Raw genomic sequence first — 12413 nt, forward strand, 5'->3', positions numbered from 1 at the left:
TAACAAAATTGTTTCAGCAAATACAGCAAGAGATGTTATATTGGTTGAGAACTACTGTCATGGTGCGATAGGGAAAAACAATCCCACGCTCTCTGACACTTACAACACAGTTGTTTTAAGAATTTGATAACAAAACTGAGATTATTGGACATACATACCTGTATATAAAAGCCATACCACAGGAAAACAGTTAAATTAAGAATTAAGGAGCTGGGAACTATGTTTATAAATCATGTTTATGTTTAGACCTTCTGTGATCCTCTATGTTTAGAAGATCACTGGAATAAATGCAAGTTTGGTTATTTTTTTCTTTTTTAGATAAAAGGATGTTTGGAAGCGCTGAGACTTGGTTAACAATTATGACTTGGTATTCAGGGCATACTGGAATGAAAGGAGTTGCCAGAATTTCCAGGAACAACTAAAATTGTGATTTTGTGTACTGTATAAACCATTGTTATTGAAACAAACAGTTCTAAATCCCTCACCTTCATTCCATTCCTCCATCAAAACTGTTCGATATCAGGAAACTGATTACACTACCCTGGGAAAAGAAAAAGTGAGCCTGTTTTCACTTAACTTGCAGATCTGTGCTATAGGGTCTATTATCTCTTTTTGTCTTTAAAGAAATCCTGTAGATCTGCAGACCATTTATGTAAGTAACAAACCTATATTGAGATACAGGTATTGGAATTAAATACTTAGTTTTCCTCCCTCCTCCTGCCCCAACCCTCTAAAGAACTTTGGAAGTTAAATTTAAGGACATAAGACAAATTCTAATTAACGAATATGAGGAAAAAACAGGGTTTGGGGCATGTTTGTGCAGTTGTTCCCTGTCTCTATGAAGCCGTCGTCTTTGGCAGATGCTAGATAGACAGAAACAGTCTTGTTAAACTGGGCTTGTTAAATATCTGGTCAAGGCTGGAAGTTTCCATTTATGCAAGAAGAAAGTACATAGTGTTGAATATGCTGCTGAGTATCGTATTCAAGACAAACACTTGCTCCAGGAAAGGCACAGACAACAAACTGGAGGTTTAGCCATTAGGGAGGGCAGCTGCGACACTTGGCTCAGGCTTTCAGTGAGACATGTCACTTGATTATCTTGCCAGATAAAACAGACTTGTATTCCATGATTTCAAGACACTCTTATGGACAATTTAGTGAGAAGCTTGCATTTTCTCCTTAGACTCCTATGGAGTATATGGTATTGCCCTGCTTCCTTCTTTTGGATCTTCTGTTGGGCCTGTAGGACCTTCCAGGCTCAGATCATCTCATTGCCTTGCTTATACGGCAGCTACTGCAGAGATCCTCATCCACTGCAAGGGTTCCTGCTGGGCCCGTAATGAACGTTATCTGTGCTGTTTTACTGTCACATAGTACTAGACTACAAATGGCTTCTTCCAAACCCAAGAAGATGTGGAGATGCAAAATCTGCATCCTGAGAAAGTACCTAATTTTTCAGCTCACCCAGGAAATGTCCTCTCTCGTTTACCATTGCGGGGGGAAAAAACCAAAATCAACATACAGTTACAATTTCCTATGGTACTGGAAGAAGGGAGGCAGGATCAAGATATCCCCTCTCATTTCCAGGTTAATGCAGCTAGAAAAGACTCCAATATTTTGAAGCCCTGCAGATGGCAAGTCTTAGAATAGCTTTGAACGTGCTAAGAACAGCCTGTCGTGGGTGGAAAATGCTTGCTGTTTTCTTCACAAGAGCAGCCTCCATGGGAGAGTGCATTTCTAGACAAAAACCATGTGATGAGCAACAAGGATTGTTTTTTCAAAACTGCAAAGCAGCTCTGTGGGACAGAGACTAAATCTGCAATGTTTCTTTAATGATGAAACATTAGGGATTGCCAGACTGCAGACTGGAGCGGGAATCGTGGTGTAATATACAGTGCATGCGGCATTTGTGGTGGGATACCATGTAGAAGAGAAAATAAACAAATAGGAAAATATTTACTGAGGAAAGGACTAAAACATTTGCCAGCCCCAAAACACTGTCTCTCAAAACACAGGTAATTCCCCTTGTCACCTGTGTATAAACTGTTTGTCAAAGTAAGTGACATGCATTTGTCTTCTGAACTGTTAATGCCATCTTCAGTGCATATCCCAGAGAGAAACTGAAGTCTAAAGAAAGGTAGGGAGTGCATGGCAGCTGAAACACAACCAGCACACTCTCTAGGTGCATTAGTGCAGCCTTCAGGGAAATAAGACCAAGACTCAGCCTCAGGGCAAGCGACGGACAGTGGCAGTAGCTCTGCTCATGACGAGCAGCCTGCGGAGAGAAGCAGGACATTCCCTTACACCAGAGCATCCTCCAGCATTGCTCCGTGGGGGAGAAACTCGTGTTCCCATGAGCACCAGCGACGACTCGGGTAAGGTATAGTAGCAGTCTCAAGATATGTTTTTAAAAGCTGCTACAAAGCTAAGGGAATAATCAGTTTACCATACAGATTTGGGAAGAACTGAAAAAAAAAAAAAAAAAAAAAGGCATGAAATGTCCTTGCAGCCAAGGACAGTCAGACGGGACATTAAGAAGGAAAGACTTTCAGCAGCAAGGACCGTGTGAAGGACCTCCCATCGTAAGTGGGAGTTGATTCTCCTTTGCTGTAGAGGCACAACCTGCATGATCTCGAGGCCTTTGTCAAGGCTGGAAGGTGGAGATGATTGGAAAGTATGTCCTGCTGTGATGGCCATACTACAAAAAGTGCATTTGCAAATTGCAGACTGTTTCAAGAATTACAGTCATTACGTTAGCCCTAGATTATTTGCCACGTAAAGGGAGATTAATTCATTTCTCTTTTTTTTAAGTGTGGGAGCATATGTATAATGTCATTTTTGCAAACTATAAATACTAACACATAAAGAAAAGATGTCTCGTTGCAGATGGATATAGCACTGTATTTTGGTCCCCATCTGGCCTGATAAACACATTGGGGAAAAAAAGGCTATTTCTGCTATGTATTCATCTTCACAGAATACCTGTTTCACATCCTAGCTGTTTGGTGACCCTGTTAACGCTGCCAGGCTGTTTGTTCCTTCTGTGTTTACAAATGGGTATATTACGTGTCCTATGCATTTCACAAACTGTTCATCAAATATTTTTTTTTCCACTTTTACCTGTTTATTTATTTATTTAATCTGTAAGACTTTATGCTACGTTCTCATTTGGATTCACCTTTGAGTTATTATTTGGGGGCGTTTGGGGTTTTGGGTTTTTTTGCAAGGGTTTAATCTTGTTTGTGACCTCCCTAACTCTGCTGTCAAGTGTACATTTCTCCACTCCTAAATGTTGTTGCTAGATCATATACATTTGCTCTGCACCTCCAACATGGTAGCTTAAATACTTGCTGTGTTCTTGCAAACATTTTACTTTCTCCTTTTATTTTCTTTTTAACAAGTCTCTACATTTTATGCATTTTGCTTCTTTGAAATCAAATGTAACAGTGCTGGATAGTTTTGACTACTGTTGTATTTGCAGGGATGTTCTGCTGTGGGGTTGCTGTGCTGCCAAGCAGCACTTCAACAGTCACGTGTTGAAACATGCCCTCTGTGTTGGTCAGGGCCAGGCCAGGTTTTGCTTCTGTTCTTCTCAGGTTTGTGAGTAGCTGCTCCTTTAAACACACACTGAGGATGTTTAGCAATTTAGTCCTGTGGCCATATTGCAAAGTAACATTTGTCTTCTGTATGAGGAGTAGTACTTTTCCATCACTACTACAAAATTCTCCATTAGCATAGCATTTCATATCCAGTGTCCCTTGCTTAGGGAAAAGGAGGAAATGGTTTAAAATTGTGAGAAGAGTCTCTGAGGCCAGTGCTGAGGTGATCACAGCAGAGGGTGGTTTGCGTCAGTCACAGCTAGTCCTCTGAAGACAGTAGTAGCCAGTCCACCCCCCCGCGTTGATGAGAAGGGTGTTGGTGTGGCCTGTGGTGCCATCACAGTGCTGTGCTGTGATTTGCATGGTGACAGCTTCTGAAGCACTTGAGGGACTAAGGAGGTATAGTGTAGTGGAAATGCAAAAGAACGTTCTTTTCTGTGGCTAAACATATTTGTGCTTTTTCACCTTTTTTTTTTCCTGCAGACATGGCAATCCTGGGAATGGACATCGATGTGCAAACCATAGAGGACAATGTCATCAGCTTGGAGGTGCTGTTTAAAACGTGGCTATGTGACTATGGCACAGAGAGAGAACACCTCCATCTCCTCCTTCCATCCGGAGGCTTCAGCCACGCCACTGCACCCAGGACCACCCCAAGTATTTAATTTTCTCTCCCCCTCTGCAGGGAGTTCCTAAATCCCACAGCCTTAAAGATTACCCAGGCCTGCCCTATGGGCATGGTCCCTCACATTTACAGTCCCAAGTAAGGGCTCTGGGTGACTCTGAAAGCTGTCTGGAGTTTCTGTTGTCTCAGGCTGAGAGGGGACATTTGCTTAGAATACTTACAGATTGCTGCCATGTCCTGTGGCTGCTGATGCTATAATCCATTTCCATTCTGCAGCAAAAACGTGCCTTGAAGAGTATGTGAATTTATAGCCACTTTCCCAAGGTAAAAGGGACCTTACATACTGAGAGCCAAGGACCATCTGGCTCAGTTGTATAGCCCTAAAAATTGTGGTCCTTGTATTTGATACTAAAAGTCTGTGCCAGAGCTGCACTAAATAAAGACTGTCTCACACAGGGACTTGGCTTGTAGTTATATCTTATTGATTTAGCACTGAAATAGCTAATGTTCTAGCTGGAGCTGCCAATTATAACGCATGGGAAAATTTATAAGGAATGTGTAATTTTTTTTTCCTTCGTTAAGTCCAAGTCCCTAATCCATCCTTGGGTGAGCACTGAAAACACCAACAGCTACAGCACATCGGTGTTTCCCATAAGTTGTTGTATTGTCACTGCTGCACTGCCATGGGAATTGCACATGCGGTTCCGGTAACCCCTCTCCACCATGGTGCTCTGTGCTACTCCAGCATGGAGCTCACGGGCAGCTTCCCATCGCCATCACAGCAGCAGCACGCTTGTTTTCTTCTGGTGATCCACAGGCCAGTTCCAGGCTGGAAGCAAAGCTCATAGAGGGTTGCTGGTGGCTTTTGTGGAGTACTGTGTCCTGGAGTGCTGCGTCCAGCTCTGGGGCCCCCAGTATAAGGAGGACACAGGCCTGCTTGAGCAGGTCCAGAGGAGGCCACGAAGATGCTCGGGGGGCTGGAGCACCCCCACTGTGAGGACAGGCTGAGAGAGTTGGGGGGGGGTTCAGCTGGAGAAGAGAAGGCTCCGGGGAGACCTCTGGGGCAGATATGCTCCACAGCAAGCAAAGCAGAAAGCCTGATGTGACTTTTTATTTATGTAGTAGCTACCATAACGGCCTCCAAATGAGCACAGGCAATTACGATGTTTTGTTAAAAGTGGATTTTCCTTCATCATAATATTGAGCTTCATACTTGATGCTTTGTCTTATTATAGCTAGCAAGGCAAACCATGTTATGCTGCAGTCAGGTTTTTTCACCTTCCCACACTCAAGAAATCTGTAGAAGGCCAGAGAAATTGTATGCAGCTATATATCACCATATTCCAGAGTTACTAGTGTCATCAGTGTGCTGGGTTTCTCCGCAAACACAGATAGAAAAGCTGGCAAGAAATGTGTGGCATTGGGAAATGAGCTGCTCCCTCTGCAGCTGGCCACTCATCACCAAAACTGGAACGTGCCTGCCTGGCTACCAACCAGTCATTGTTTCATGACCGTGCCAAGCATGTGGTATTTCCCCTTGTGTGTAAAATGGGGATAGACTGTCGCCTTGTCACAGGCTTTAGCATTGTTCTTCCCTTAATAGTTGCTGTTGCTAGAAAACGTTAACTTAGTGTTTGTAAGTGCTTCGAGCATGTCATGTGCTAAACATTGCCACTTACAGCAATCTAAACCAATTGCTTCTCCTAGTGTGCCTGAAGTGCGATTTGCAGGAGAGATTGCTCGATCCAGCTCTGCTTTCTGAGACGGTTGATGGCACCGTGAGAGCAGCAGATTTTAATTCACCCTTCCAGATGGCAGCCTGGCCAGCTACAGTGCTGTATAAACTCCGGGTTGTAAAGTGAGTGTTGTTATGTGCTTTTGTGCTTGGTAACTGGAAGGCTGGTATCATAAGCAGCCTTCACTCTTTCTGTGCAGTTTCAACTAGGCCCTAATAACATCACCATAAAGTGCTAGTGAGCAAAATTCTGATGTAAGGTACCCTCAACTCCCGTAACTCTTCGTGTCATGGAACAGCACATCCCACACATGCAGACAGGAGTGTGGAGTCAGAAATGGTGTTACCATGACACTACCACTTTGAGTGTAACACCACAGATATTACTCATGCAATAGTTGTTTCCCTCAGGTGTGAAGTTCTGTAGATTGCAGCCATTGCTCCATATATAATTTTGCTGTTCTCTCACTGCCTAATGAGGCCACAGCAATTAATTGGATGTCAGAGCCTGAGCTAACTAGTTGACTAGTAGTAAAAAAGCAAGCAAAGCCTCATAGTGCTGTGTGACTTCATATAAAAGTTTATTTGCTTTCCTGTCAGCAGCCTGTGGCCGGTAAGCACAGAGCATCAGAAGAGTGATGTCTCTAGTGTCTTTTCTGAGGTGTATTTATAGGAAAAATCGTGTGTAATTTCTGAACTATACAGTTGTTCTTAAAATGATTCTCATCCTGTTAGTAGCTGAAGAGTGCTCAGTAATTGTGCATAAATGGCCCACAGCCAAAGCACTGAAGCTACTTAATAATGCCCTGTCGTGAAGCAGAAGTGTGCTATGGACAGGCAGTGTCAAGCACTGTGAAGTCCATAGTGGTGTTTGCGGTGGGATGTTGGCTCTGTGCAGGAGTAGAGCACATGTCAGTTTAAGTGAAGGATAACCACAGTCTGGTAAAAATCACTTCAGAAGAGATGTAATTGACTGGGTGAGTTATTGCCCAAGAGGCCAGATTATCAATCTGTTTTGTATGCAAAATGCATGAAGATTGGATTTGCTTCTTGGCATGCTCTTGTCAAAGCAGATACAAGGGGATCTGGAAATCGGCAAGAAAGCCTCTTTTTACTGCAGTTGGACTTTTCTGCAAGGTTTCGTAGTGACAGGCCACAGCAATACAGATGTTAGGTGCTTGTAGCAGTGTGGTAGCTGATGCTGCCATAGCCAGGTGAGCTAGTCATCTCCTGGTAGTCTTCTTGCTGTTTCCTGTTGGCTGTGCTTCACTAACACGAGCTGTATATCTGTAGGGCTCTGAAGTCCGAAGGGGTCTGTGAGTCTGTACTGTATGGCCTGCCCTTCATCATCAGGCCCACAAGCTGCTGGCAGCTAGACTGGGATGAACTGGAGATAAATCAGCACAGCTTCCATGCTCTATGTCATAGTCTTCTGGTGAGTGTATGAGAATTGCAGTTTCATGGGGGAGGATTGCCATAGAAAGGAATAGTCAGTGCACATCTAGTATGATCTGTCTAGCCTGTACCAGAAAACATGTTTCAAAAGCTGCAGCTTCATCTCATGGCCCAGTGTCAGGCTTGTAAATCCTTCCATAATGCAGAATAGTGTTCTTATTCTGATGTGTATGAATGTCTCTGCTTCTGAACCCAGCAGCCCCTACAGTGAAAGTGCTGAAGGAAGTGGCTATTGCCCATTGTTCACATTGGTTTTGGCTTTTGCCATTTAGAAAAGGAAGTGGATGCTTTTGGCCAAACGTGAGCCACAGAACACTAGTCCAAACTGGAACATCGTGGTGCATTCCTACTACATCATTGTCCCTTCCGACTCTGCCACTCTACTTGTCAAAGCAGTCGCCACCAGGGAGCTCTTGCTGCCGTCGAACTTCCCAGCTCTCCTTGCTGAACACCCTGAGAGAGCACATGGCCCTGTAGAGGTAAGTCACTGACAGCCCTGCACAAACCTCTGTGGAGAGGATCGCAGCTGTACAAGCAGGGATCAGAGAAAGGATCAGCCTTTATGCACAGGACATGCAGCTGCTGCATCTGTCTCCCTCATTGCTGGGGAACGTGGATCTCCTCAGACTGCAGAGGGAGGTGCTTTAGGCATAAGATAAATCAGTACATAAAGTGTCTCTGTTTCTTCCAGTAGATTCAGGCTTCTACATTTTCTGTTGTGCATCCATGTGTTCTTCTCCTGAGTTGTCTGCCTTTGCTTCAGGTGACGCTAGGAAGGGCAGAGCCCTCACTAGAGGTTTTAGCAGATGAATAGAGGAGGAGATGACTGTGAAAATGTCTAGTGACAGCTGGAATATGATGGAGCAATCTAAAACTTCTTCCCAGCAGCCAATATATCCTACAGCTTTCTTCACAGACAGCCAATGCCTGTCCTCTGGAGCAATGTTACATGTCTGTTGGGGGAGGGGGAAGAGGCCTTATGAAGCAGAGAGGGTGACAGTGCCCAGAAAAGGTGCTCCAGCTCGTTGGCTGATTCTGGGCATGGGAAGGACAGGACAGCATCCTGCAAGGGAATGCTTAAATCCATTAAGACCTGGTTGCAGATAAGTCTTGTTCTATACACAGCTAAGAGTGGTCCTTGCGGGTAACAGCCACAAGAGCCCTTCTCCCATCACTGCAGGATGGCACGGAGTGTCTGTAACACTCATACCTAAAAAAAAAAAAAAAGCCCTCAACACTAAAAAAGCAAAAAAGCCCAAGCAAACCCCACGGCCTCTACCTGTCACATCTCATAGCCACTATGTTCTTTCTTCTGTCTGAGCAGAGTGCCCTGAACAGCTTGGAAGTGGAAGTTGCTTATAACCCCTTGCACGTAAAAAGCAACCTCTACAAATACCTGAAGAGTGTGTTGTACAAACCTCTGCACTGGCAGCAGGCCCAGCCCAGGGACCAGCGGCCAGAGCGGCATCAACCCAAGCAGGTATGTGTCTTGCCTTTGACTAGCCTCGACAGTCTCTGCTCTGCCCGTCTGGTCTGCTTCCCGCAGAGGGGCTGAGGGCAGCTCCCGATACCCCGGCAGTACGGGGAGGGCAGCAGATGGCAGGGCAGCATCGGCGTGCAGCTGGCAGAGCAGAGGGATGTGGGTAGCATAAGCTGATGCAGTTGCGAGGGAGATGCAGACACAACTGGACAGGGCACTGTTGGACAAGCCAGCGCCTCCTTCCACAAGGTGCATTTGTATTTTGTCCCTGTATTGCAGCATCAGAGCAGAGCCAGAGCCACAGTGGCACCCCTTCTGATGGCTCCTTCTCCTGTCCAAGCGTTCAGACCAGCAGCGGTGAGGAGAGATTCCTGTGAGCGCCCCCTGCTCCCCAAAGAGTATGACGAGTTCCTACAGTGAACCCCAGGGCACTGCTTGAGCCTGCTCACGTGCAGTCAAGGCTTGGCTTGTTGCTCTGCTGCCAAGCCTTACACACTGGGCCAGAAGCGGTCAGGCAAGACACTAAGCTTGGCCTTGGTCCGACAGGCACTTCCCATCGTTTGTTCCTCCTTGTTTTATGGTTTTATTAGTCACCAACCCAGTCTGCAGGAAGCCTGCTGCTCTGGGGCCCTCTGTCCAGAGAGTCAGATATCCCCCACAACACCCTGTATTTCCCATTTTTGTCAGCACACATCACCAGCATGCCTCAAACTTTGGTTTCTGAGACTAGGCTAGTACAGGCTACAAATCACAGATTGCTGTCAGCGGGTGCAGAAAAGCTGCAAGCAGGGCGGTGAGGAAGTCAGACAGATAAAAGCAGGCAGTAACGTCAAGCTGCCCTCATCCTGCAGGAGCAGGTTCAGCAGGGTGTTTGAATAGGCGTAAAACAGGGCTCTTGAATTTAATCTTAAAGCCCAGAACGCCGTGCCCTCGAGAGCACCACTACCCATGATGACGCTGATTTGCTTGCTTCCGTAACTGGTCTCACTGTCCAACTCCCCAGCTCACAGAGGGGTTTGTAGCAAGTGCCAAGCCAGCCCTAAAGCCCTGGCTGGCTCCTGCCCCGTGGCAGCTCACCGCAGCACCATTCTCCCAGCCAGCTGCTGCTTGGATGCTCTTCTCCTTATGGCCCGTCTGTGCCTGTGGGGCTGCTCTGCAAGCCAACACGGCAAGTACTTCTTGGCAGGGTTCAGAAGATGGGGGATTGGCCTGGAGCTTTTCAGAGAGCTTCTGCCCAGCTCTTGTGCAGATGCCAGCCTGTTTTTCAGTGCAGACATGGGACAGCTGCCCCTGGCAGGGCAGGAGCTGAGGGCAGCTCAACTGAGCCAAGGTGGGATGGTCTCAGTGGGCTTCCTGGATGCCGAGCACCGGCAGTGGTTTTTCTACTTACTTCGTTTCGACAAGCTGTTTCAGAATAAAGTTATCCACCATAACGTTCACTGACTGCCTGTGGTTGACAACATGTTCTGTACGCAGCGATCCCAGCACTGCCCGGTACTTCCTGAGAAACAGCTGCAGGTGACCCAGGGCACGGGGCAAGCACAATGCTCCCAGGGCAACTGCTGCAGCCAGAGAGTGGAGCCAGCAGAGTCCAGTTCAGGAACAGGCCCTGCTAGCCACCCAGGGCACAGACCTGCTCTGCCCATACCCTGGCAGCGCTCCGCGCCTGGCACGAGGCTGCGTCCCGGGCAGCTGCTTGGGGTAAGATGTCCCAGGCAGATACCTTGAGGACAGTGCAGACACCCCTGCAGGCACGGGGACAGGGGTTTGTGTGGGTGTGCAAGCTGGTGGCTAACCCCTGCCTGTCTCTAACAAGCTCACAGCACGAGGAACTGGGGAAGGAGCAGTGGCAAAGGGTAGTGACATGCTTGTCTGTGGCCCAGCCTGGGGCGTGCCAACCAGACAATATGGAAATGACAACATCGGGCAGATTGGGGGCGCAGAACATGACATGGGGGATTCGCTTGACTGAATTGATGATGCAGATGGAAATTACTTTGGCAACCATATAACAAATACCAAACTGGGGTACAAAGTCAACAAAACACCCTGCCAATGGGAAGGAGTAAATAAACAGGGGCTTGTGATTTATTGCTGATAGAAGCTGCTAAAGAGGAAACTTGAGGAGAGGAAAAAGGGACTATAAGGGGAGGCAAATCACAAAATTGGGGCTGTTTGGGGGTCCCTGTTGAAAAGCCCTCCACCTGATCACCACAGGGTGAAGCAGGGCAATAACTGACCAACTCTTGACAGCCAGAGGGAACTTGGGTGCTTCCCTAATGCAAGTGTGAGAAGGGATATCCTGGCAGAACAGTTGTCTCATGACTGCACTACGCTGGGCTCTAAAGGGGAGCAGGTAGCACTTATAAAAGAACACACCTTACAGAACAGGAAACGGAAAAAGGTAGCCCCAAGGGGAAGAGATTTCTTGGGCTTTGAGCAGCTCCCAAGTAATTTTCTCCTGGTAAAAACTGCCCCTGACCTAGAGAGACCAAGACTTCTGCCTCTGTTGATTCCCAGCTCTGGCTGCTAGACCAGTAGTCTGACATTTCTCAGCTATTTTGGGGCATGGGCTTTTAGCAGAGAACAGGGAAGCACACAGGCTGTCCTCATATGAGGAAGTCTGATATCCAAAGGACTTCCCATGCATCACCCAATCTGGCCCGTAGCACCTGGCCTGGGCAGAAGTGAACAAAGCTGCTCGTCCAGGACCATTTCTGCACTGTAAGAAAGTGGACAGAGCAGCCAAGCATAAACCAAGCATCCCCAGGCACCTCAGCAAAGCCTTGGTCAGGACTGGCTGCCAGGATGCCATTTTCCAAGTACACAGACTGAATTCAGCCATGGCACACAACCATTGTGACGTGGCAGGGGTGTGTTTGAGCTGCACCTGGGTGCTTCACTGCTCAACACATGGAAATTAGGTGTAAGGGGACAGCAGAAGCAAGGCAAAGGAGAGGGAAAGGAGGGCCACGAAGATGATCAGGGCGCTGGAGCACCTCCCATAGGAGGACAGGCTGAGAGTTGGGGTTGTTTAGCCCAGAGAAGAGATGGCTCCACGGAAACCTTATAGCAGCCTTTTAATACCTAAAGGGGGCTTATAAGAAAGATGGGGACAGACTTTTTACCAGGGCCTGCAGTGACAGGACAAGGGGTAACAGTTTAAACTGAAAGAGGGCAGATTTAGATGAGATCTAAGGAAGAAATTCTTCCCTGTGAGGGTGGGGAGGCCCTGGCACAGGTTGCCCAGAGAAGCTGTGACTGCCCCTTCCCTGGAAGGGTTCAAGGCCAGGTTGGACGGGGCTTTGGGCAACCTGGGCTAGTGGAAGGTGTCCCTCCCCGTGGAAGGGGGAGCGGACTAGATAATTTCCAAGGTCCCTTCCAACCCAAACCATTCAATGATTCTATGAATGCAGATGGAAGAAATCCTCATCTAGGCAGAATCCATCTCCTGGTCCTAAAGTCTTACTGCTTTGGGAATAGGAAGGCTATGACCAGCCAAAGGCTGGCTCTGCATTT

At 47.1% G+C, this 12413-nt stretch overlaps 1 protein-coding gene across 3 annotated transcripts in view; it reads left to right on the forward strand.

Annotated features, from left to right (window-relative positions):
* Nucleotides 1-10333, forward strand: part of M1AP (meiosis 1 associated protein) — a 45337-nt gene extending 35004 nt beyond the window's left edge. For all 3 annotated transcript variants that reach the window (XM_074821631.1, XM_074821633.1, XM_074821634.1), the window contains exons 5-10: nt 4083-4256; nt 5932-6082; nt 7253-7394; nt 7687-7893; nt 8739-8894; nt 9174-10333. In XM_074821631.1, the coding sequence (XP_074677732.1) occupies nt 4083-4256; nt 5932-6082; nt 7253-7394; nt 7687-7893; nt 8739-8894; nt 9174-9314 (971 nt within the window). In that variant the 3' untranslated portion in view covers nt 9315-10333. The remainder of the gene's footprint in view (nt 1-4082; nt 4257-5931; nt 6083-7252; nt 7395-7686; nt 7894-8738; nt 8895-9173) is intronic.
* Nucleotides 10334-12413: the final 2080 nt, after the last annotated feature.

This window comes from Strix aluco, chromosome 4 (genome assembly GCF_031877795.1).
Source record: "Strix aluco isolate bStrAlu1 chromosome 4, bStrAlu1.hap1, whole genome shotgun sequence".
Lineage (NCBI taxonomy): Eukaryota > Metazoa > Chordata > Aves > Strigiformes > Strigidae > Strix > Strix aluco.